This window comes from Podarcis muralis, chromosome 13 (genome assembly GCF_964188315.1).
Source record: "Podarcis muralis chromosome 13, rPodMur119.hap1.1, whole genome shotgun sequence".
NCBI lineage: Eukaryota > Metazoa > Chordata > Lepidosauria > Squamata > Lacertidae > Podarcis > Podarcis muralis.
In genome coordinates, this window is record NC_135667.1 from 29070814 (window position 1) to 29097612 (window position 26799).

Consider the following 26799-nt stretch of genomic DNA (forward strand, 5'->3'; position numbering starts at 1 on the left):
GTGCTTTAAATGTATGTTTTGAAGGTGGCCCTGGTATACTGGCCATCTAGCTTGATCCTTCTCGGAGCTGGGAATACTTCTGTTGCACTGTTTCCCCAGACTCCATCCTTGCAGTGCTTTAACCAGTTGCTCCCGCAGCTACGTCCCAGAAACAGAAAACACCAGCCAAGCATTCCCTGTGCCTCCCTAACTCATATCCATTTCCCGCACTGGGATCGAGGAATCCTTGCTCTAACTTGCATACTTTCAAAAAACCTGTGGGAAGAGAAAAGAAGTTCGCCTTTCAACATGCCCGTTTCTCCTCCCTGGGGGGCCCATGGCATCTGCGTGGTTTTTGTGGTTAAAGTGTTGGACTAGGACCATGACTTCTTCGGGAGGGAAGGTGAAATAAATAAATAAATAAATAAATAAATAAATAAATAAATAAATAAATAAATAGGACCTGTGTTTGAATCTCCACTCAGCAATAGAGCTCCCTGGGTGACCCAGGGACAGTGCCTGTCTCTTGGCCTAACCTTCCCTAAGAAAGGGAAATGTCCTTCGCTATTAAGTCTCCTCTTGGCCCTGTCCTGACCAATAGTCTCCACTCCCTAGTAATAGCTGCAGAACAAACCCAGGAGTCTTAAGTGGTCTCGGTTGTTGTCCCGCACACATGCCCTCCCCCCCAAAAAACTTTTCTCTATTCCTGGAACTAGAGTCTAGCCGTTCTGTGACTGAGACCACACACTCCCTTCCCTTCCCTTTGATAACCAGTTGCTTCCACTCCTTTCCAAGTGCTGGGAACAGTAATACTTTAGCCCTTTTATAGCGTTGAAAACACGTCCTTATCAGTAATCGTCACACCGACCCTTTAAGGTAGGTCCATGTTTATTATGTCCATGCTGCAGATGGGGTACTGAGGCTGGGAGAATAATGGGAGGTTGCGTAAGGCTACCAAGGTGAGTTCCTGACTAAGGAGAGATTTGAACCAGGAACTTCTCAGCTAGATTGGCTAGGGGGGGGGGCAGAGCCCCCAAAATCCAGGATTCTAGAGGTATCCCCTCTCCCCCTCTATATAGCTCTGCATTACCAGAACTAGAAAGCAGGGACCCATATGTTTCTCCTCCTGCACCCCCACCTGCAATGGGGTAGAGAACCCAGGTGTCCTAGATCACATCCTTCCTGCTGCCTGCACCCCATTTGTCAAAGCACCTGGGAGATATCTCTGTCTGTAGAGCATGAGATTCTTAATCTCAGGGTTGTGGGTTCAAGTCCACGTTGGGCAACGTTGGGCAAAAGATTGCAGGGGGTTGGACTAGAATGGCTCTCGTGGTCCCTTCCATCTCTACAACTCTATGATTCTATGAAAGTTGGAAACAGATCTTTGGAGTTGTGGCCTGTCTGCTGTTCTGCAGGGGCCCAAGGACGCAGCGCTGTGAGAGTTAACTTGATCTCTCTCTCTCTCTCTCTCTCTCTCTCTCTCTCTCTCTCTCTCTCTCTTTCCCCCCACCCCTTCTCCCCCATATCTGTCTAGGGCTGGGTCATGCCAGAAACTGACTAAGCCGGATTGTGCAACCATTTTTCTCCCCCACCCCCAGCTGCCTGGGGCTGTCTGCTGCTGCTGCAGCAGGCAAACTGCTTAGGGGCTGGGGGCTGAGTGGTGGGGTGGGGTGGGGGCCTTGCAAAGGGGAGAGGTGTGCCCAGGGTGGGGCAGCCAGGTGGCCTAGGGGGAGAACAAAGAAGGGAGGGGGCCTCCCCCCCCCTATTTACCCAGCCTTCAGTGTTTGCTCCGGATGGGTGGGAGAAATGGAGTGTGGAGAAAGGGGAGTGGAATTGATCAAGCCTGAGTTTCTCTCTCTCTCTTTCTGCAATTCTGGGAAGGGAATGGGAGGGTGGCTAGTGGGTTAAAGCAAGGCTGTGGGAGAGCTGTCACTCCCAGCTCTGGGAGAAAGCAGACGCGAGATAAACTTGGAAGCCTAACACTTCCTTTTAATTTGGTGTTGGTTGGCATTGCAGAGCAAGTGAGGAGGCCTCTGCCCCAAGGAACTCGCAGTGTACTCTAGATACAGACAAGGCCATCAGCAGGGAAATGAACACAGAAGGAAACCAGTGCTCTTCCACCGAGGAAATCCACATTTTCACTGCAGAAAAAGATGGATTCTGCCACTTCTATAAAATATATGGGATGCACGCGAATTATCTCACCATGCATAATTTTATATTCTGCACTGTTTGCTGTTTGGCATAGCTGTTCTGTTAATCCCACCATGTGTAGCTTTATTCAGCAACTCATTTGGCTTCTGGGATTTCGGCAGGCATTTACCTACATAATTTCAGACCTAGATCGTCACAACGCCATAAGGGTTAGAAACTTTAAGAAGAGAAAGAAAGTTGTGTTTGCTCTGCAAAACCTCAGTATACGCAGAGTCCTGGGGATGAGTACCGTATTTTTTGCTCTATAAGACTCACTTTTTCCCTCCTAAAAAGTAAGGGGAAAATGTGTGTGCGTCTTATGGAGTGAATGCAGGCTGCACAGCTGTCCCAGATGCCAGAACAGCAAGAGGGATTGCTGCTTTCACAATATTTTTTTCCTTGTTTTCCTCCTCCAAAAACTAGGTGCGTCTTATGGTCTGGTGCGTCTTATAGAGCGAAAAATACGGTAGTTGGTTTGCAAGAGGCAGGTCTACCTTGTGTCTTGCTATACAGTCCTCTGTTCGAAGGACTGTCTGATTTGAAGAGGAAGAACCCTAAGAAGCAAGAGCAGGCGGGGGCATCAAGAGTTAGTTAACATGTGGGGCGCCCCCAGACTGGCGTTTTATTGCGGGTGTATTCTGCAACACGTCATGTGACACAAAAATATAGTGCATTCGTGGTGGATTTATTCTGCTTTATCAGTTGTTTTGTGGTGCCTCCTCAGTGTTACCAAACAATTACTGTCTTGTTGAGATTTTGTGCAACAAAAGCGAGGCGAAACAACAACAACAACCACTCAGAACGTTTGTGATACAAAAAGTTTCAGGATTTCAGCAAGAAGTTACAGGATATGTATGCACTGATTGGAAGTGAACCAGCATGACTACCCCGGAATTTTTGCAAATGCAAAGAGAATCGAAAGCGGAATCCCATTTGACTGCCCCGATAGCATTATGAGCACAAATGGCCGTCAATGCACAACAAAAAAGACATTGGGGGGGGGGGGGTTTCCCAGACAGCAGACTGAGCGGGCACAAAGGTCGCCGGCTCACAATCTTGCCCGTTGTAGGGAAATGTTTTTCCTCAACCCAATTTAAATCATAGCAATCATTTCTAAATTTGAAACTGTACTTATAATTCAGCAAATGCAAATACTATTCAAGCCTCTGCCCACCTTTTGTGGGCGATGCAGCCTCTCTTTTCCAGCAGTGCATAAGTAACCACCCTAGGGGAGGGTACAGGTAGTCATAGGGAGGTGTAGGCAAAAGAAGGGCATTTTTTTGCTGAAGGCTCAGATCTGCACGCTCTTCAGCTGTCCTGTCTATCCTTGCAATCAGGCGGAACGACAAAGAGTTCTGTGGGTCCCTGAAGAATAAGTAAACTTGCTGGACGTATTTGCACGAAGCATAAGTTCAAGGTAGCCAAATCTGGAGTGGTTAAGCGGGGACTTCATTTCAACGTGTGCTTAATCTTTCGGTAGTGATTGCATATGAGAAGAACTATGAGGGCATGCAATCTGTGCGTGCGCGAACACTTTTGAGTGTGGTTTTTGTTTGTTTGCATTTGTTTAAATTTTATCCTTATGGCAACCCTGTTGGATAGATTACGCTACGGCATTTCCAAACTGCATGCCGCAGGAGAGACTGAAATGTATAAATAAGTTAAGCCACCATGTTGGATTGCATCCACCGCCCTATGCAGCATTGATTTCCCTCTCCCCCCCTTCCCCCCCTCGGTATTTTCCCTGCCAATATGTGATGTCATCTCCAGAGGAGTATGCACCAGAGTTCCCAGGTGGAACTCTGTCCTTTGCAGTGTGATGAGCACGGGGAAATTGTAGAAGCACCTTCATCACCCTGAAGGCACATCCCTGCCCCCAGAGCACTGACTAGGTGAAGAGGAAGGTGGGGTGCCATGCATTATAATTATTGACTGGGCTAGCCAGCAATCTCTGCTTTTTTTCACAGGACCTGGGGGGGGGGGGGGAGAGAATTAAAGGTGCAGCATCCAGTGTGTAAAACTGAAGTTTGCTACCATGTTTTAATCTAGAAGCAAAAACTACTGCAGCCCTAAGCATTAAAAATTAGGGAAACACTGCACTAGAGATTAACTAGAGATTTGAACCCCAAACTCCTTGGGCATGATCCGCACAAGTTCTTTTCCTAAGCAGACATTCAGGTGCAAGGGCAGTATTGGCGAGGCAGCCAGGCAGAATTGGCCGTCAATGGTGGATCGGTGTTTTCCTGAGAGAATATCTAAGCAGCTGAGATCATGGAAACTTAACTGGTGACCTGAAAATCTTTTGTTTCTTTGCACACTGAAAAGCTTGCACAACCAGGGTGTTTGCACAATAGCTGGGGCGAGGGGGTGCTGGCAAAGAACACCCGTAGACTCCCTAAGAGCAATTGTACATGGGCTGGTCTTAGTCTGTAAAAAGAGGGTGAACCTGGCAATGCTTACTGGGGGGCAAGGAAGCTAGTTTTCTGGAGGAAATTCAGCTTTCCACAGGCACAGTGCCCCACCGGTGCTTTTGGGCAACCAGGCAGGTGCAGTGTGATTTTCGGCGTACCTTTAAAATCCCAGCAGTGTCCATGGCCTTCATCAGCTTCTTGTGTGAAGAAATGTATCTGAAAACGAGCTGTTTGGTGATGGGGTGGATTCTAATTCTAAATTTATTTACTGTATTGATTTATTGTATTTCTATCCCTCTTTCCTCCCAAATTTGGGACTCGAGGCCGATTACAGCATTTTAAAAAGCACCTTTTTAGAATGCAAAGTAATAACAAACAAGTTAAAGACAGAACCAGCATCAAATTACTGATTTGCCTGGCAGCAGCTCAGTTGTCTGCATCGCCTGCAAGTGCAACCACTCTCAAACAGGAAGGTCTTAGCCTGCCAGCGGGAAGATAGCAAGGAGGGAGCCAAGCCTAACCTCTCTTGGGAGGGAATTGCACAATCTGGGAGCAGCCACAGAAAAGGCTCTCTCTCATGCCATCATTAACTGTGCCTCTAATGTTGATGGCACTGAGAAGGTACTCACTAGAAAGAGTGAGCATTCTTACCAAGGGAAAGGGGCATAGCTCAGAGTCAGAGTATGCAGAAGGCCTTCGGGGTCCATCAGTGAGACCTCCAGCTTGGGTTTGGAAAGACTCTTTGTCCGATACCCTGGAGAGCTGCTGCTTCCGCCACCAGCCCAAGGATGGGGAAGAAGCTGTTGCTCTTCATATGTTTGTTTGGGCCACAGTTCCCTATCATTCCAGGCCACTGGGTGTGTCGGCTGGGGCTGGAGGGCCATAGGTTCCCCATCCCTGGTATAGACAGTGTTGAGCTTAGAAGACTCAAGTGGCCTGACTCATAGCTTCCTGTGTTGCTTCTCCCCCGGAAGACGTGTTTCAATGCTTCATTTTATCAGTTTACTTTACTCTACTCCTAACTTTTCTTTTACGTGCGCGAAAACATTATCTCCAGATTTACCGAACTGTTTATTTTAGGAAGCAACAGTATAAATATCTTCTTCCCTTCCTCCTTTTAGGAACAATCAAGCTGGTGTGTTTTTTTTTTTTTTAAAAAGAGGGCTGCTAAATTAGCACTCTGTTCGCAAACCATGCAGATTTTGCAGGTTCAATCCCTGTTATCTCTAGGTAAGGCTGGGAATATCCCCAGTCTGCAACCCTGGAAAGCCACTGCCAGTCTGTGTAGACAATACTGCACTAGGTGAACTAATGGGTCTACTCAGTGTAAGGAAGCTTCCTGTGTTCCTTTATGCCCCAGTTAAGAGGCTCTTGGGCAGCTGAACAGTGAAGGGTCTCTACTGTGCACTCTGGAAAGCAGCTGCCTGTCAGAGTAGACCGTATGGGAACCATTGATTTGACTTGGTGTAAACCAGCATTTTATATCTGAGATGCAGATCTCACAGAGAAAGATCTGGGAACTCTTTCATTTTCCTGAGGGGGCAGTGCCTTTCGTCCTGGATTCCTAGGAACGGTAGGGTTCCTCCGGAGTTTATCAAGGGTTCCTCGCTGAGGAGATCAGTTGACAGTAGCTCAGCTGCCCAGGAGACTTCTTGTCAACCCTTTTGCTGATTGACCCCCAGCAATGTGCAGCTGTTGGGGGTGGTGTTCGAAGGATCACTCTCAGTATGCGCAAAGTGATGTCATCACACAGCCCAAGTGCCATAGCTGTGGGTGGGGTCATCGTTTCAGGTTTTCGGAAGGTAGGGAGAAAATATTCCAGTTGGGGTAGAAGGCAAGATTCACAGTGTAGCTCTTGATTTGGGGGGGGGGGTATAGGAAGGAAGTCAAGTTTTGAAATGTTAGGATGACTATAAAATTACACTATCAAAATGTATAAACCTGAAAATTATAAATCAATCAATCTTTGGGATTCTTGGTTTTTGTTCAGCACTCTAGTGTAGAGAGGGTTTGTTGTGAGGGAGAGGGAAAGAGAGCAACCTTGAACCTTGCTGTAAGTCACATCACCTTAGAAAAGTAATCCCCAAGCACATCCACTATTCCTCACACCTAGTTTGCTTTCTTGCAAAGAGAGAGACGGAAATTCCCCCTCCCTTCTCAGCTGAGCCTTTTCCACTTTAGCTTGCCAGTAGTAGGTTCTCCATCAGCCCTGACAGACTATGACCACATTCACAACACATAGCTAAGGCACTATGATGCCATTTTAAACAATCATGGCTTCTCCCCCAAAAAACAACTCAGATGTCTGTAGTTTGGTATGAGTGCTGAGAGTTGCTAGGAGACCCCTGTTCTCCACTCAAGAGCTACAGTTTGCAGAGTGGTTTAACCATCAGTCCCTTTCCCCAAAGAACTCTGGGAATTGTAGTTGTCTGAGGGGAATAGGGGTCTTCTCCTAACAACCCTCTGCATCCCTAATGAACTCCAGTTCCCAGAATTCTCTGGGGGAAGCCATAACGGCTTTAAAGAGGTAACATCGTGTTTTAAATGTGTGGTGTGAACATGGGCTGAGATGTAAAAATGAGGGAAGGAAGTTACTCCTTCAATTTGATGCTGTTTATGGGATGGTGAAATGAGTACAGCATCTCACTAATGCTCTTTTTAATTTTATTATAGCACATTCCTACCCTGCCTTGTATTCAAGGAGCTCAAGCAGAATACATGAATCTCTTACCCATCTCCCATTTTACAACAGCCCTGGGAGGTAGGCTAGGTTGGGATCACCCAGAAAATTTGAATCTGGATTTCTTCGTCCTAGTCCAACACTCTAAGCGTGCGGTGGCTAATGTGCTGACCTTCTGAGATGACAGTACCCATCAGCCCCAGCCAGCAGGGCCAGCAGTCAGGAATGATAGGAATTGGAGTGCAATAGCATCTGCAGGACATTGCGCTTAATCTTAAGATTTGCTGGCCAGCCTACAGCTGCACTGGAGAAGCCAGAATTTGTGTCTTATTTGCAAATGAGAGTCCAGAGGATTTTGTACCTCTTGCAGAGGCTCTTGATTTTTGTACAGGTGAAAGAATTTCTTCCCACCTGCCAACACGGATTCAGAGGTATATGCACTGGGGTTCCTCAGCCAATTAGTACAAATATGGGTTTGGGAGGCTAGGAAATCTGAAACTCCCTGCTGGAATGTTGCCATGCTGTCACATGCTGCCTGTGAAGGCACTTGAGAGATGAAGAGGGCAACCTCAGATGTGACGATTCTGAGAATAGCATCTCTTTGTAGGAAGAAGTGTGCAAATGGCACACTGGCAGTCATGTGACGTTTTGTGCTCACAACTATTTTACTGCACAGGCCAATGCCTAGAAGCAATAACTTTCCTCCTGGTATGTGATTGCTGCATGTATAACCAGCAAAGTGATATGTACTGTCCTCATGTGTGATAGCTGTGAATGAGAGCAGGTGTACTGTTGTGTTTAAGTGTGTGATGTGCAGAGTCCTTAGTTTAAATCTCAGCCCAGCTTTAAATTCACTAGGTGACTTTAGGTAAGCTGCTTTTTCTCTCTGTCAGCCTCAGTTCTCTATCAGCAACATGTAGATAACAATACAGGCCTACCTTTCCGGGTTGCTGTAAGGCTTACAACAAGTTATTGGCTCAGTTCTGATGCGGTTCTAAACCTTAAAGGTAAAGGTACCTCTGACCGTTAGGTCCAGTCACGGATGACTCTGGGGTTGAGCGTTCATCTCGCTCTATTGGCCAAGGGAGCCGGCGTTTGTCTGCAGACAGCTTCTGGGTCATGTGGCCAGCATGACTAAGCCGCTTCTGGCGAACCAGAGCAGTACACAGAAACGCCGTTTACCTTCCCGCCGGAACAGTACCTATTTATCTACTTGCACTTGACGTGCTTTCGAATTGCTAGGTGGGCAGGAGCTGGGACCAAGCAACGGGAGTGCACCCTGTCATGGGGATTTGAACCGCCGACCTTCTGATTGGCAAGCCCTAGGCTCTGTGGTTTAGTTTAGCACTATTACAAGATCGGACCAAAACAAGCTATGGGTTTGCACACCCCTCCCCTGTGTGGCCTCAAGGAGGAAGTTGGAAGTCACCATTTTGATTACATCCAACAAGGATAAATTGTTTAGTTTACACCATAGTTGGTGAACAAGCCAGGATTACAAACCATGTTTCAATCCTTGCTTGTTTCAATAAACCATAGTTTAAGCTAACCTTTTTCCCCCATTGTTGTAGATAAAAACAAACTATGGTTGATTTAAAAATAGAAAGCAATTTCTTCCATTCATTGCATGGCTGCAAGGAGGGTGTATGCAAGCCTGATGTTCATTCCAATCCCATTCTGCTAAACCAAAGATGGGGAATCTGTGGCCCTCCAGATGTTGTTGGATTCCAGTTCCAATTAACCCCAGCCAGCATAACCAGTGATTGATCATGGATGATAGGAGTTGTAGTCCAGTTACATCTGTTCCCCATTCCTGTCCTAAATCATGGTTTAGCTTTATGGTCTGAAGCAGGCTAATGTATGTGGACCGCTTGGAACAGTTTAAATGTGCTGTATGAATCTTGTTGTCGTCATTATACAGTTCTGCTCTTGCAAAAAAGAATTTCTCATTTATGGAGTAACTTGACAGTTTTTGTGCTATGTCTTGTTCAATTTTTATTTTTTTAAATGGACGTCTTAGGTCGAACTTTTCAAAATTGCTTTGTGGAAATGCAAACTGTAGAGTATGGTATGTTGCACTACTAAAATACTTTGAGAAAGGAAAAAGGGGTTTTGGACCAAGCAGGCAAGGCTATTTATTATTATTTCATAACAATTATACAATGCCTGATATTATATTACAATTCTATTGATGCTGTGTAAAATGTGTTCTTAAGTGCTGTGCACTGCCCTGGGATCTTTTGATAAAGGGTGGCATGTAAATTGAATTAGCAACAACAGCAATAAATAATAAAGCTAAAGTGGTTTACAAAAAGATAAAACAAGAAAATCAAGAAAAATTTCACAACCCTACTTCAAAACATACAAAAGTTAAAAATAACAAAACATTAAAATTACCTCAACTTTCTAAGCATCTGGGTTGAAGCTGAAGTGCCCTTCAGTGATTTGAAACCTAATTTGTGAGGAAAGCCTCCTCCTTACCCAACCCCACCCCACCCCACCCCCTTCATTTCATGATGGTATTGCACCTGGGTTTCAAAATGTGTGCATTTCCTTTGGAATTTGGCCTTTTCCACCACTCCAGATTCCACCTTCATATTCACACGAGCCCTTACCACAGATTTTGCTGCCAAAATATGGTTTTTGAAATCCGAAACTGGTTTTACGAAAACAGTATTTCTTGCTTGCGCATTTACACACACACACACACACACACACACACACACACACACACACACACATCTGTTCCCTTCTGGAGAGACCTTCCCTCTCCCTCTCCCTCTCCCCCCCTCTCTTTTACACCCCCCCCCCCTTTAAGGTCAGCATAAGATCATGTGTAGTGAGAGTCCTATTTAAGGAGAACCTATTCTTGGATTGAAACTCTCCTCCCCCCCTCTATTTCTGACGAACAGCTAAAGCTTCAGCTTGTCTCGCCCACTCCCCACTTATCCCTGCGACCCCCCCTCCTTTTCTCTCTTTTTTAGCGGCTCTATGCTGTACTTGCTGCTTTATAAATCCATCAAAGGAATTTCCCCCCTCAGCCAAGAAAAATGTGACCTACTTTCCGCCTCTCTAGTCTCCGTCAAAGGCGCAGGCAAACAGCATGGGCAGGAAAGTCTCCGTGGGGGGGAGTCATTCTTGCCCCTCAACCTTCGCTCTCAAGCGTGTATTTGCTGTCCTGGGGTGTCCTTTTAGAGCCCCGCTGCCTTGTTTCTCTGAGGAAGAGCGTTGTGGCTGTTGGATATTGCCAAAGCTGGCATCAGAATGCACCACACTGTGAAGGTTTTTGTGCTATTTTCTTTTTGCAAGGAATTCTCCCCCACCCCCAAAAAAAAGACAATAAAAAGGAAAGAGAGTGGACTTCAGTGGGAATAGTGGGACAGTTTACAGGTACCTACAGCAGGGGTGGGTCAACATTTGGCTCTCCCAATGTTGCTGGATTCTCAGCTCTCATCAGCCGCAGCCAGCATGGTCAGCGGTCATGGATGATGGGAGTTGTAGTCCAACTCCACCCTGACATATAGGAACACTTTCCCCTGTTTTTCCCAGTGGTAAAAATCTCACCTCCCGTTTGCCCTGCTGCTTTCCTCTGGGGAAACCTGCGGAGCAAGCAGCACTCGGGAAAGTTGTGCAGCACATTTAATACCTCACGGAGCCATGCCTAGAAAACATGGGGCAAGTGGAAAACCGCTTTCTGGACATGGGACAAGCAGAAGTAGGGACGAGCCCTCAGACATCATTCTGGCACCTGGATAATGGGACGCATGTCTTTTGAAGACAGAAAATTGTGAATCCCACATTGTGATTCAATGTTATTTTTATTTTTTTTAATGTACTCTTCTGTCATTGCTGCTTCCCTTCCCTTTTAAATCTCTCTATCTGCACGACGTTATTGTGGAACAGGTCTTTAAGGGAGCCATTTTACAGATGAGATCAACTGAGGCTGATGGGGAACTGGCTTTCATGAGGCTACCTGAGGAATTAATGGCGTGTGAGGGATTTGAGCCCAAGTTGCCTCATGGTGCTTGCCCATGAGGACTGAGTATAGATAAATGACTTGCCCATTAACCCGCCCTGCCCCCAAAACCCATATTTGACTTACCACTTTAAACTCTCAGACTTGTAGAAAGCCTCTCCGTTTGCCACCTGTGACAAATAAGAACCGCTTCCAGGCTGGGACGCTATACGCTTGTTCTCTTTTTGCAAATTTTTGTCCATGAGTAGGATTTTGTGGCAAGTGGGTTAGTAAAAATGTTGTAAGCCATTTTCAAAACCTTCTTGGTTTCCAGAGTCAAGGTGGTTAAAAACTGATAGGACAGGTGCCCCGTTCAATTTTTCGCAAAATAATCCTAAACATGTCTCCTCCAAAGAAAGTACCGTTGAATCTTGTGGGACTTAGTCCTGTGCAAGTGGATAAAGGATTGTGTGCTGAGGGTGGGTTTTTCCAATCCACAGTACCATCTATGAGCACAGAAAACAGGGCAGGGTCATTTTCCAGGTCAATTAATATAGAGTGCAAATGTTAAGAAGCAGTGTTTGATTTCTTCATAAAGAGTAGAGGGGGAGAGAGAGGAGACTGAGGAGTGAGGGTTTTTTGTGTGTTTTTTGGCGGGGGAGTCAAGTTTGCCAGAAAATCTCGTCCTTCGCCTTGCCTGCCCTGCATCCTGCCAATTCCTGGGTTGTGTATGTGCTTGGCTGTGGGTTCCTGCTGTTGTGAACCAAAGGTGCTCCACAGTATATTGAGAGTAGGGTTGCCATATTTCAAAAAGTAAAAGCTAGAACACCCCGAAAGTTGTCTTAGGAAGACCCCCCAAAATCCAGACATATGGCAGCCCTAACAGAGAAGCACTGTTGCTTTTGTCTCTCCATGTGTATCAGGGATGAATCCTGTTGTGGAAAGCAGTCTCTGGGGTGCGGGGAGTCCTCCTGGTTCAAGTTAAGCTCTGATCCACTAAACTACAGCTAAGTGAAGAGACAGAACCAGGATTGAATTTTTAATGATTAAATACTGGGCCTCAAACTTGTTGGGGGAACTATACCTGATGACTACCGCTACTACAGTATTATTTCTACTACTAGTAATTAGTGTATTAATTTTGGGGATGTAGTGAGTGATTTAGCATTCATTTGTGTGTGTGTGTGTGTGTGTGTGTGTGTGTGTGTTTTATATATATATATATTAAGCCATCCAGTGAATTCATGGCGGCATACAGATGCTGGATTATGGTATATTATATTTAGATTATCTTATACTGCTAATATGTGTATTGCTCTGCAACATAAGCCCAAAAAGAATCCCTGGCCTCAAGGAGCTTAGACTCAAGTTTCAGAGAGTGAGGAGAAGAGGCAGTTCCTGATCTGGAAGACATTCTCTCTCCTCCCAGATGCATGGAGGTAGACTGGATTATTTGGTGGCTAGGCCTGAAGTTCTTGCTCAGAGGAGTTGTTGCTTGCTATAACAGTTCTCTTACAGGTTCCTAGACTGAGTCTTGACACTGAAAACTCGTGGTAAGTGCCTGACTTTGCAGAGGCGCTGTGTACAGCCAGCCTCTAGTTCCCTGTGCCCAGCTGTAGGCTTGAAGTGACCTGTGGGAGACTCGACTTCCTCCTTTCCGTTGTTGCAGAGGGATGTGGAAACTGCAACAGCCTCTTTTTGTTGGTTCGTGTGGAGCAGGGAAGCTGTTGAAGGGGGTGGATGTTGAAAGGAATCCGCGGTTGCATGTTTTATATTCCTGAGGAAGGAAGTTATCACGAGGTAACTCGGGTTTCTTCAAGGGCAATCCTCCTGACTCTGCAGAGGAAATTAGATGGGCACTGTGCCACCTTCCTCCACGAGAGTGCGGCTGGAGTTCTGCATGCCCAGGTAGGCCCAGATACCTGCCCCTTTGCCCAGGAATGGGGAATCTGCAGCCTTCCAGATATTGATGGGACTCTAATGCCCACCATCCCTGGCAATTGAGGGGATGTGGGTGGCGCTGTGGTCTAAACCACTGAGCCTCTTGGGCTTGCCGATCAGAAGGTTGACGGTTGACGGTTCGAATCCCCGCGACAGGGTGAGCTCCTGTTCCTCAATCCCAGGTCCTGCCTACCTAGCCATTCAAAAGCACACCAGTGCAAATAGATAAATAGGTACCCCTGTGGTGGGAAGGTCAACGGCGTTTCCGTGTGCTCTGGTTTCCATCACGGTGTTCTGTTGCGCCAGAAGCGGTTTAGTCATGCTGGCCACATGACCCAGAAAGCTGTCTGTGGACAAACGCTGGCTCCCACGGTCTGAAAAGCAAGTTGAGTGCTGCACCCCATAATCGCCTTTGACTGGATTTAACCATCCAGGGATCCTTTACCTTACCTTTTACCCTGGCAATTGGCCATTTTGAGTGGGGCTGATGTCAGCTGGAGCCCAACATCGTATGGAGGCCTGTGTAGGTCTCCACCCTGGCATTATTCACACCCTCTGATGTTCTGATAAAATGTTGGAGACCCAGATGTGCCCTTCTCTGGCATCGGCACCAGAAAGTTTGTTTTCTCTCTGTGAGGTTCCAAGAACTCATTAGCTAATGGAACAAATGAACCCTTTGGTGTTGCTGCTTTTCCAGTTGCTCGTGTGTGTAAAAACCACAAAAAATGTACCGTACGTTCCTTTTGTGGTGCTGGAATGGTTCCTTGTTGGGCCTGAAAGCATCTTCATCCCCTGAGGGGATGGAGTGGCAGTTTGTATGTTAGGGATAAAAAGCAGGGGTAGTTATTACGTAAGCAGCATGTGACTTGACTCGCTTGCTTGAGACACCTGGAACTGTTTTTTTCTGCAGGTCTCTTTCCTGCAGGGTGTGAGTGCTCTAAGCTTCTAGTACACTATGGCCTGGTTTGGGTGACCTTATCTTTGGGTGGACAGCAAGTGGAGCAACGTGTCTTTCAGCCTGTGTTGTGAGTCCCGGGAGTGTCTGGTTCATATAAGAACTAACCATGGAATCACTGGTTGGCCTTTGGGCAGGCTTGCTGTTCTCTCAGGCTTAACTCCCACAGCCATGGCCATCTGCCTAGTGAGGATAAGGAGTGCTCTAACTTTTGATAAAATTGTTATACGGAATTATGAAAACATTGATGAGAGATGAGAGGCAGGACTGCGATTTGGAAATGCTTCGGAATTCAGACCGTGGGAAGTCGCAAAATTAAGATTATAATTTGGAAGACAGTTTGATTTTTATTTCATTTTAGCTTTTTATTTTTATTGGATTGTGATTTGATATGTTAATTGGATGTTTTTTATTGGAAAAGTAATAAATGCTCTAACAAAAGAAAAAGAAAAAGGAGTGCTCTAACTTTTGGGGCTGTTTTAATAGTTACACATCAGTGGCACGAGAGGCAGCAATTAATAGATAGGAGCCAGAAGGCCCATGAGCCTGGCTGAGGCTTGTTTGTCTTTGTTATTTTTACTAGATTTATGTACCACTTGATTGTAATAAAACCTCAAAGTGGTTTACAAAGAGAATAAAACAGAAAGATGATCAGTTTAAAGCCTGTTAAAAATAATAATTTAAAACATTCAACACATAATTAGCATCAACAAAAAGCTTTTTAGAAAAACAGATTAAAAACTCATGTCAACATTCTACATGTTTGGATAGGTTTGCCTAAATAAACATTTGTTTTAGCAAGTGCCAAAAAGAGAACAGTGAAGGCACCTGCCCGATGCCCACAGGCAGGGAGTTCCAAAGTTCTCAAAGATCAGTTTCTTACAAATGTGGAACGAGTATTACGTGACACTCATAACAGTGCTAATTCTGCAGATCGAAGCAGTCAATTGGGCCTGTATGGGTAAGGCGATCTCGCAGGTAAACTGGTCCCTAGCTATTGTCTTCCTGCCTGCCTCTTGAGAACTGTAGACCAGAGTCAAAGCTCACACCAAGGAACTGGGAATCCGCAGTACAAAATGACATTATTATCTCATGCTTTGGACTTGACTTCCTGCTGTCTGGCAAACTATAATAATTTTAATAATAATAATAGTAGGCTACCACTGGGCTCACTGAGGTAACATATATGCAACCCGGCAAAAGGAATGCAATGCCATTTCAATTAGTTAGTTGTCACATTTCATTTTAGATAAGCGGGTGTGGCTAGGCGGCCTTGATTTTTATGGGGCAGTGTTCACTTTACATGGCAAACATATGTGCTGCTAGCCGATTACATTTTCTCTGCTTATCATTTGAAAGGGAGAACGACATCCCTAATTGCACTGGAGCAAATATTGTTTTGTTGTTGTTTTTAAGAAGAGTGCTGCAAAACCTGTTGGAAGAACTATGCCATTTTCCAAAAGCGATGTTGATTTATTTTTATATATTTTTTGCTACAACCACGAGGACAAGAAACATTCTTTAAAAAACACAAATGCCCTGGAGTGTATCGAGAGTATGGGCTCATTGCAAAGCCAAAACTGCTGCATTTACCCCGTGCTAAATGGAAACTGTGTGTAGTAGATTGACAGTCACATAACCCAACCAAAAGAGGCCAGTCAAACCCTTCTCCCCCTCTTAGTTTATGAATGTCAAACTAGGCCTGAGATGAGCTGTAGGGCTGCCATACATCCAGATTTTCCCAAACATTATCGGGATTTCAAAGGCAGAATTGACATCTGGGGGGAATTTTGGAAAGGTAGCACTTTGTCCTGGATCTTAGGCAAGTCAATTGAAAAATCACGGGGGGGTTTTGGACAATTTTGGGGTGTCCTGGTTTTTACTTTTTGAAATATGGCAAACCTAGATGAGCAGATCTTGAAATCACGTAGAAAATAGGAGACAGGAGATATTTGGCTTAAGGGGCAGAAGTGCAGACCCTGTCCCCAAGCACTTTCCTCCCAGCTTGGGAATAAGTTCTGGAAGTGGGCTTAACTGAGAGAAAAAACACTTTTGAGAAAAGGGGGGGGGGGGAGGATATAAGTCATGGGTCTTAAATCAGAACAGTTCCACAGTCTCCACATCTGTGTGATTGTGGCAGGCCATGGCTTAAACCCCTGAGATCAGCTGCCATTGTGGTGGGAGACAGGAGGTGGAGAGAGATTCACTGTAGATGCCCACATAATCTGATGCAGCCACCCCCAATCTCATGCCTTCCAGTTGTTGTTTATTAGGGGGGATACAGCTCCCATCTAGACAGCATCTTAAAAAACCTAGACAGCATCTTAAAAAGCAGAGACATCACATTGACGACAAAGGTCCGTATAGTTAAAGCTTTGGTTTTCCCAGTAGTGATGTATGGAAGTGAGAGCTGGACCATAAAGAAGGCTGATTGCCAAAGAATTGATGCTTTTGAATTATGGTGCTGGAGGAGACTCTTGAGAGTCCCATGAAGATCAAACCTATCCATTCTGAAGGAAATCAGCCCTGAGTGCTCACTGGAAGGACAGATCCTGAAGCTGAGGCTCCAATACTTTGGCCACCTCATGAGAAGAGAAGACTCCCTGGAAAAGACCCTGATGTTGGGAAAGATGGAGGGCACAAGGAGAAGGGGACGACAGAGGACGAGGTGGTTGGACAGTGTTTTCGAAGCTACCAGCATGAGTTTGACCAAACTGCAGGAGGAAGTGGAAGACAGGAGTGCCTGGCGTGCTCTGGTCCGTGGGGTCATGAAGAGTCGGATATGACTAAACAACAACAACAACAGCTCCCATCAGCAGCACCGGCTGCGGCAGAATCCTAGACATCTTATTCCTAGCTTGGCCCATCACTGCCTTCGTTTCCTAGGTTTTATGCTCTGCCGCAAGTGTTGCAAGAAGTCCAGAAACCATGTTTATTTCATGTTCAGCAGCCACAGTGAGATTTTGAAAGAGGCTGGGAGGAGGCAGGAAGCAGGAGTGTCCTCAACTCCTTTCTCCTCCTTGGTCACAAATGTCCCGTTGCCTTCCCAAAGCTCTTTGCCTCCCAAACGTTAATCTTCAAAGACAGAAACCCCAAAATCTAGCAGCCGTTTGGGATCGGTCTGGAAAACAGTCGCCGTTTGCAAACTTGGGTCAGTTTGCCAGTCACTTTTGCAACCTGCTTTCGAAAGCAACAATAGTATATTTGTTTCCAAATGGCCGTTGCCTTGACCCAGCCCGTGGGGAGCATAGGGAGAATTTGGACTTAGAATCAAACCAAAATAAATAAAACCACAGCAGCTTGATTGGCATCAAAAAAATGTCGTGAGAGCAGCAAATGTTGACAATGGATAGAATCAGTGGTGGGTAGTTCTGGAGCACAGTATCTTAGTCCTTCAGTATTTGGAGCAGGAGGGAACAGCAGCTGAGTATCCTTGTCAAAGGAAGTTGTCATCCACCTCCCCACAGTTACTAGAAGGGAACGCTGTGGACTCTTCCAGCTTTTTTAGGGAACAACAAACAGGAACAACACTAGCTTAGATCACAGGAAAGTCTCTCTACCTGCCCCGAGTTTAACCTTGCAGGCAATCAGAATACATTCCCAAACTTACCTGTGTATCCGAGCTTTCAAGTTGTAGTTTACAAAAGTGGTACCGTTAATTGTCGGCTTCATATTGGAATGTTTTTGCAAGGACCCCTGAGAAGAGGTTGCAATATATGTTTGCATGCAGATGCTGCTTGCAGGATCTTTGTCACTGAGGGCCCAACCTTCCTCATTAATTAGGACAGGCGTAGGCAAACTGTGGCCCTCCAGATGTTTGGGACTATAATCCCCATCATCCCTAGCTAACAGGACCAGTGGTCAGGGATGATGGGAATTGTAAAAAAATAACTTACAGAAATGCATTACGTTAGAGGAAATGGCATGCCAAACTCCGTACATTCGGAGGAATGTGCACTGAAATGGTGACACTTTGCGGGCAGGGGAGGCATTTAGAAAACAAATTCGTGCATTGATGTGCAAATGTGTTGAATATTGGGGAAAATGAGAATCTGAAGGAGACCAAAAATGGCAGATTCATCCATCCCTACCTGAGAGGCACCCCGCCCCCTGTAAATCTAAGTGTATAGAAGCCCCTCCCCATTCCATCCTTTTTTATTTAGCTCTATTTTGGTGGATGCCATGGTTAGAGTAAATAAAACGGACCATGTAGATCTGACAAGCCTGAGGTCTCTCCTTCAGGAGGCTACATTCCAGCCATGCGAAAAACAATACAGAAGTTTCTATCCACTCAGACATGCACACACCTCCTTCCTCTGTCCAGGCAAGCAAGATAGATTGGTTCTCAAGGACACATTCCAGAGAAGCAAACACTCTTGAGAAGGCTGTGAGGTTGGCCTGGGAAGAGGCCTGAGGTTGAGAACACGCTCTTTCTGGCCCTGAGGCTCAGTTGCCCTAGAAGGTTCAAAACTAGCTCTTACACAGAAATAAGTTGTTCTTGTTTTTTCCCTTTTAATTGCAAGCCACCGCAACTTAAAAATACTAGTAGTCAGACAGGCTTAGAGATTATTAATTATTGCTACCTATTTTTATTATTGCTATTACTTTTTAAGGTGGGAATAGTGAAGCATTTCACTACTGAGCGATAAACGATGGAAGCGAACTTACCTTTTTGTTGATAAAGGCCGACAGCAACGCACACTTTCTGGCTCTGCGAATAAGCGAAAACAGTCCCGAGGGCCATTACATAACAGTTCTGCTTCTTGCACCCCATGATTCTGCCGTGCCGGGGGTGGGTGGGTGGGTTCAAAGTACCATTCCCCCTGCAGGCTCCCTGCTCACCCAGCAGATTCGCTGCCTCCAGGGGTTTAAGGCCAGCAGCGTAGTTTCTCTCTCCTGGAACTTGGCTGCTTCCCACCCCCTGGTGCTTCCCCATCTATGAGCATCCTGCCCCATGTCCTCGGGTAACCCTGGGTCCCAGCCTTGCTCTTAGCAGCCCATTGCAGGAGGGTCTAATCCCCCAATGGGGGGAGGTCACTTGAGGACACAGCCGGGGCCTCCCTGCCTTTTCTTTCTCCTTTCTCCTTCCCCATTCTTTCCCCCTTCTGGGGAGGCCGGCGGGGGACCTCTCGGCCGCTGTTGTTTCCATGCCGCCTTTGATGTTACAGCGCTGGCAACTTGCCAGAGAGAAGCTGCAGGTTTCCTTACAAGAGTGCTGTGCATGCAGACTGGTGGGGGGGGTTGGGGGGGTGGCCTGGCTAGAGGCGGTGGTGGCAGCGGCGGCGGCGGCCAGAGAGAAGGGGAAAAGAAATATGTCGAGGAAGAAGTGGGCCGTATGCAGGGAAGAGGAGGGGCATCACCGCTTCTTAACCTCTTTTTAACCTCTGTGTGGAGTAAAGGAGGCGAGATTCCAGGCAGCGGAAGATAACACATGTGTGGCTTGGGAAAACTGAGGCAGCATTTCTGCCCCCCCCCCCCCCCGGTTTATGTTTTTGCCATTTCCTTGCTTTGATCAACTCTCTGTCCATCTCCCCTTTTGTGACACAGTTTCTGCCATCCCTCCAATGTCCACCCTAACCTCCTTTTATCACGTTTCTGTTCCTCTCGAGGAAGGAAGTCAGCGTGCGACAGTGGAACCTCGGTTGCCGAACATAAACCGTTTTGGAAGACTGTTCAATGACCGAAAAAGTTAAGACAACTGAGGCGCAATTGCCCATTGGCAAAATCCATTGAAAAAAATGGAGAAATGCGCCTCACAGCTTCGAAAACGGAAGCATTCACTTGTCAGCGTTCGGGTTCCAAATTGTTTGGCTTTCGAAGCGTTCGACAACTGAGGTTCCACTGTAATTGCTATGCAGTGGTACCTCAGGTTACATACGCTTCAGGTAACATACGCTTCAGGTTACAGACTCCACTAACACAGAAATAGCACCTCAGGTTAAGAACTTTGCTTCAGGATGAGAACACAAATTGTGCTCCAGCGGTGCGGTGGCAGCAGGAGGCCCCGTTAGCTAAAGTGGTGCTTCAGGTTAAGAACAGTTTCAGGTAAAAATGGACCTCCGGAATGAATTAAATACTTAACCTGAGGTACCACTGTATTGAGGTGTTTGAGGGCACGGCTATTCCTGGCTGCCTTGGAACCCCAGGCGCCCAGTGCTGGGGCTGGTGGCTGGTTCCAAGTGCCCCATGTTTCTTAAGATACACTCTGCACATGCTCAGAAGCGTTATTTCACTCCCGGTGCTGAAAGCAGGCTCCGGAGCCAAACATTGGAGCTGCCAGATCTTGAGCCAGGAAGATTAGCTCCGAGAAGGGTGAGGTTGTTCTGGTTGGAGCACCAGACACACCCCCCATCCGCTCCCCACCGCCACTCCCTTGAACTGAGGCACCTTCCCAGAGTGGGTGGGGAAGGCAGAGAAAATGTCCATGTTTGCCTGACTTTTGTTTAAATATATACCGAGTGGTGGTGTTCGTCACCCTGCGCTTTTTTGAAAAGGGGAGAAAAGAAAAGGAGAAAATGTCTGGAGATGCAAACCGGTTGGGGCCACTTGAAACCAGTTTGGCAGCTCTCCTTCCCACCCCCCACCCCAGTCCTCCCAGCCCAGTTCCCTCTAGCCTTAGAGGGTGTGTGTGTGTGTGTGTGTGTGTGTGTGTGTGTGTGTGTGTGTTTTCAAACTGCCAATCTATAAATGCAGAACAGGAGCTGCAGCACAGCCTGGTGTTGGAGGTTCTGCTGCTGTTGTAGACGTAGGCCTAAATATTTTCCTCCCCTGTAGCATGCAAGCAGACTGGCTGCTTCTGAAATTGGTTGCTAGATGAGGCAGTGACTCTTACTGTAGGTCCCCCCCCCTTTTTCTCTCCCACCTTCCTTCAATGTGTCATACACTGTTCTTCTGTTTTATCTTCACAACAACCCTGTGAGGTAGAGTATGCTGAGAAACTGGCTGGCGCAACAACGTCACTCAGAAAGCTTCATGGCTATGTGGAGATCTGAACCTGGGTCTCCTCAGGCCAACTCCACGCTGTCTAGCCCAGGGACGGAGAACTCATGGCTCTCCAGATGTTCCTGGACTACAGCTCCCATCTTTCCTCACCCATTTACCATTCTGGCTGGGCCTGGTGGGAGTTGGAGACCGTCAGCATATTGAAGGCTGCAGGTTCTCCATCCTTGCCGTCATCGCTACATCGCACTGGTGGTTGTTCATTTGACCCTCTGTGCTTCAAGGCAGGTTACCTCTGAATACCAGACGCTGAGGACAGAAAACAAGGGACATCTGCTATGTCCATCATGAGCTTCGCAAAAACTGTGTGGGCGCAGTCCCAGATTGACGTTCCAATCAGTTCACATGGCTGAGCTGGAAGGCCTGTATTCAGATTCTGGCTCGGTCCGAGAGTCCTTGCCATGGCAGCCTTGAGCAGATCTTTGCTTCTCAGCATCAGAGAAGAATAAGCTGGTGTGATTTCCTCCTCCAACCCCACAACCACCAATAATAACGTTACAAGAATTAGAGAAACCTTCCTGTTAAGCCACCAGCCTCCATGGTAAAAGGCTGCCCTGGTTTGCCACGTACCACTCCCTCTGGGCTTACGGTATATGTCACAAATGGAGAGCAGGTATACTTCAGAAAGTTAGTCAATGGGGAAGCAGCTCTGGGCTCAAGCAAGTGAGCCAAGCTGCATGCTAGGGCTAAGGAAGCATCTCACCGTTTCAGCTTGGTGCATATTCGTAGAGCAACATACGAGGACGATCCGTTGCATCCTGTCTTTTAGCAAAAGAAATCTGACAAGTCTTCCAGTGGGAAAAATTCCCCGCTTTCTCCCACTGTTTCCTTCTCTAACTTCGTCTAATAATAATAATAATCCATAGCATTTATATTGTGCTTTAGGGCATCTGTAACCCTTACAGCAACACTTTAAGGTGGGTTGTTGCTGCTGCTGCTGCTGTTGTGCTTGTTCCTAAACTGCAGAACATTGTCTGATGGTGAGAAATAGTGGCTTGCTTTGTGACAACATCTGAGTTCATAGCAGAGGCAAAATTTGAATCGGAGACTTCCTGGTTCACAGCTTGCACTCTTTATCAGCCACAAGGGATGTAAGAAGGCAGCAATTGGTAACAACCAGCGCTGTTTTCCATTCTGCTGCACTTCAGTTTCTGCCAAGAGCTATGTTATTTGTCTCGCTGTCTGCTATTTAACGTAACTTATATAACCGACACAACTATTTACATAACTTCTACAACTTATATTTATTTCAGTGTAAACGACACATCAAAACAATGTAAAAAAAAGTGCAATTGATTACGTATCATTTGCAGACTTAAAAACAAACAACAATGCGAACAAATTGTGATAGCGCTCGCTTGACTGATTTCCATTCCTGACCACAGGCGAGCACACGAAAGTTCCGCTTTCTTTTCCATTTTTGTTGCAATTTTCTGACACCCCCAGCAGCTACTCTACAATTAACTCTAAAGAGTAGCATACAAGAAATGTGATGCACAGACTCAAGTACCACAACCAGCAATTCTCTGTCTTCAGTCTTCAAAAAGGATTGTATTTCTAGCCCTCATGGAAAACTCCAGCTCCAGTTCCAATGATGCAGAGGTGACATGGAGGACAGCTGATCTCTATTATTACTTTTTATTGGGGTGCGGGGGGAGAATCCATTAGTGGTCAAATGTTAATGAGGAAAAAGGCACTTTGCATATGCTCAAAGGCAGTGTCTGAAAAGCTTTGGTGCCTGTTTCTTCCCCATGGCTGCTACTTCAAGCCCTATAATGTAGCAGTGCTCAAACCTTTTCCTTCTTCCATTTGTCCTTCCCAGTACAGTGGTACCCCAGGTTTAGAACTTAATTCGTTCCGGAGGTCCGTTCTTAACCTGAAACTGTTCCTAACCTGAAGCACCACTTTAGCTAATGGGGCCTCCCGCTGCCGCCGCACCACTGCGGTGTGATTTCTGTTCTCATCCTGAGGTAAACTTCTTAACCTGAAGCACTATTTCTGGGTTCGCGGAGTGTGTAACCTGAAGCGCATGTAACCTGAAGCGTATGTAACCCGATGTACCACTGTACTTGAGTCTTTACCAGATTATTCTGCAGTGGAGGTGCAGAAAAAACAACAACCCCCAATTAATCCTGCATGGTTTGGAGCGAAATAATGAGGAACTTTGGGTGGGTGGTGGGTTAGAATTTCCACAACCCATACACTAAAGTAGTATCGTGGTTGGGATCTTTTTATTATTGTTATTACTGCGTTGTGTTCCGAAGTCGAAAGAGATAGGAAGAGCCTGCATATTAAAAAAGTGAATTTTTTAAAAAGTGAACCGTTTCTCCCATGTGTTGTTGTTTTTTTGTCTCCTCAGCGTTCCACCGCCACGTTTCACCCCAGAATGCTTGCTGCTCACCGACACTGAAGGAGGCGCAGATGGGGCCTGACTCCTAACTCCGGTCCACGGCCCCCTCCCAAATCCCAAATCCCAAACCCGCATCTGTCGTGGCGACCGCGGAGCGTCGCCTCTGGGGGCGGAGCCCACCTTGGTCTCTCCTTATTGGTTCTGGATGGAATTGCGGTGAATGGAACAGAAGCCCAGCACGGTGGAGTGCCTGTCGGAGCCAGAGGACACCCGGTAAGGGCACACCCACTCAGCAGGGATCCTAGCGCACTGCAGATTTTGGGGAGTTCTGCTTGCGTATACCCCAACCGCAACTGGTTGTTTCAGAGGACGCCATTAAAAAAAACCTTCCTTCTCTCCATTTCCGTCCACACAGTAACAGCGAGTTCGCTATTAGAAGAAGCAATAGAGTGTGTGCAGCTCAGAGGGATTTTTGGTGGTGTCCAGTATCTGAATCTTTCATTTCTGAATCCGTACCATGCAAGTAGCAAATGTGGAACTGAGTGTCTGGATGTTGAATTCAGGATCATGTGTTTCCTGTCAGCCTTCCCTTTAAAAAAAGAAAAGAAAAAGCTTGAAATGGAGGAACAATTTTCCACTGCCCCCACCCCCCGGCCGCCATTTTTCATCTGTTACTCAGGGTTGTAACCAATGATAGTCAGAGTAGACCCATTGAAATTAGTGGACAATGACCGACTTGGGTCGCTTGTTTTATTTATGGCATTTATTTATTTACTGGATTTGTATGCCACTTTTTCCTACAAGCTGCCCATGGTGGCATACATGATTCTCTCACTCCTCTTTTAAACCCTGCATCAACCCTGTGAGGTTGGTTAGGTTGAGAGACGGTGACTGGCCCAAGGTCAGCTTCATGGCTGAGTGGGGATTCGAACCCTTGTCTCTCTCGTCGTAGAGCGACACTCTAGCCACTATGTCACACTGACTCTTTAATTACCGTACTTTTCCGTCTATAAGACGCTGCCGTTTATAAGACTACCCCTATTTTTGGGGTCTCAATTTTAAGAAAATTCGGGGAGATGGCTCAGTTGTTGAGCTTTTTTTGGGGGGGGGGCTGTCCCATCGCCTGAAGAAGCTGCAAATCACATGCCCAACTGCCAGAGCGTCAGCCAATCAACACGCACAATAGCTGCTGACAGACACGGCAGCAACTAATCAAACGTCCATCCTATGCACTACCCATGTATAAGACAACACCCTCTTTTTAGCGTGATTTTTAAAGAAAAAAACATAGTCTTATAGACGGAAAAGTACGGTAAATTCATCTCAGTGGGTCTGCTCAGAGCATGACTAGCATTGGACTATGCCTTGGTCCTCCATCTTGGCGGACTGAATGCATTCTCACATTTTTAAGGAGTGTCAGCCTGATACACTGGATCAAGCAAGGCAGATTTGACCATAAATCTCAGGCTTGCCTATGGTTTGCATCTTTGGGTGGCATGCTGCATTCCATGTTAATTTCCCAGCACTGCAGGGCACACTGATCAGGTAGCTTCTAGCACATCACTAGGAAGCCACAAATTAAAGGCTGCTGAACCAAAAGCCGCTACCTGCCAAGGAGTCTGCTCCCTCTCTCCTCTGGGCATTTTGCTCCTCTGTTCTTGCCTCCTTTCAATCAGCCTCCATTAGGGGTGAGTAATTCTGCCCTGTAGCTCTATGGTGTATGGTTGGATCATTCAACTTCTTTGACTGTGGAAATGCAGAAGTACAGTGGTGCCTCGCAAGACGAATTCGTTCCGCGAGTTTTGTCGTCTTGCGATTTTTTTTGTCTTGCGAAGCACGGTGTTGGGAAAGTTTTGGAAAAGCTTCAAAAATCACCAAAGTCTTCAAAAACCTCAAAAAAGGCTACCACACCGCGTTCTATGAGTTGCTCCTCGAAGTCAAGTCACAACTGTCTTAACGGTGTTAAGAAAAAGGAAACAAACTTGCAAGACGTTTCCATCTTGCGAAGCAAGCCCATAGGGAAAATCGTCTTGCGAAGCAGCTCAAAAAACAAAAAACCCTTTCGTCTAGCGAGTTTTTTGTCTTGCGAGGCATTCGTCTTGCGAGGTACCACTGTACCGTATTTTTCGCTCTGTAGGACGCACTTTTTCCGCTCCAAAAATGAAGGGGGAAAGTGAGTGCGTCCTATGGAGCGAATGCAGGCTTTTGCTGAAGCCTGGAGAGCGAGAGGGGTCGGTGCACACCAACCCCTCTCGCATTCCAGGCTTCAGGCAGCTATCTGCAAGCCTGCAGAGCCCGGTGGGAACTGCAGAGGCTACAAAGGATGTCCCCGAAGCCTCAAGCCTTTGGAGTGCAGCTGCGCTCCAAAGGCTTCAGGGATCTTTGAGGCTGGTGGTGGGGGAAAGCAGCGCTTCCCCCCACCACCAGCCCCACAAGCTCGGGGGGCAGCGGCAAGGCCTGCTCTTGAATGCACCTTGAACGCACCTTGTTTTTGAGGGGGAGAACAAGAACCCCCCCCCTATTCTCCCCCTTCTATGGTCCGGTGCATCCAATAGAGCGAAAAATACAGTATATTGCTTACTGGGAAGCTACCCATTGCATCTCTGCATGAGTCAGCATTAGAAACTCAAATATATACCGGTAAGCTAATTGCCAGTGGCGCCTTAAACCTAGGTTATAGTCTCCACAGCGAAATGTCTAGGCTCCTTCTCCCCCCACTAAGGAATTTATTGCTGCTGCTGTTTTATTTGTTGTTATTTTCATTTCTATGTCGCTTTATATTTTAAAGGAAAAGTCTCAAAGTGGTTTACAACTTGTTTAAAACAGTAAATAAAACAATCCAGAATAAAACAAATTCAAGCTTCAAGGGCAATACAAGGGCAATTTCAGATCCTTCTCTAAGTGACATTTTGCTTTCCCCATATTAATCTACCTACCGTGTTTATTCAGATGCAACGTGCACCTTTTTTTTTTGGCCAAATAACGTTGCTAAAATTAGGGTGTGCATTAGATTTGATAGTGCATTTACACTCTCCACCGAATACTTTTTCGGTTTTGAAAATTGAGGTGTGCATTAGATTCAATGGCGCATTAGATTCGCGTAAATACGGTACATAATTTATAGAGCTGCCCCATAGCCGAAGTACTCTAGGAAGCCAGTGCAGTGTAGTGGTTAGAGCATGGGTAGGCAAAGTAAGGCCCGGGGGCTGGATCCTGCCCAATCGCCTTCTAAATCCGACCCACGGACAGTCCAGGAATCAGCATGTTTTTACATGAATAGAATGTGTCCTTTTATTTCAAACGCATCTCTGGGTTATTTGTGGGGCCTGCCTAGTG

At 46.4% G+C, this 26799-nt stretch overlaps 1 protein-coding gene across 1 annotated transcript in view; it reads left to right on the forward strand.

Moving 5' to 3' along the window:
• Positions 1–26799, forward strand: part of THRA (thyroid hormone receptor alpha) — a 109922-nt gene that overhangs the window by 47451 nt on the left and 35672 nt on the right. The window contains exon 2 of the mRNA XM_028704969.2: positions 23473–23736. Coding sequence (XP_028560802.1) covers positions 23684–23736 — 53 coding nt within the window. The 5' untranslated portion in view covers positions 23473–23683. The remainder of the gene's footprint in view (positions 1–23472; positions 23737–26799) is intronic.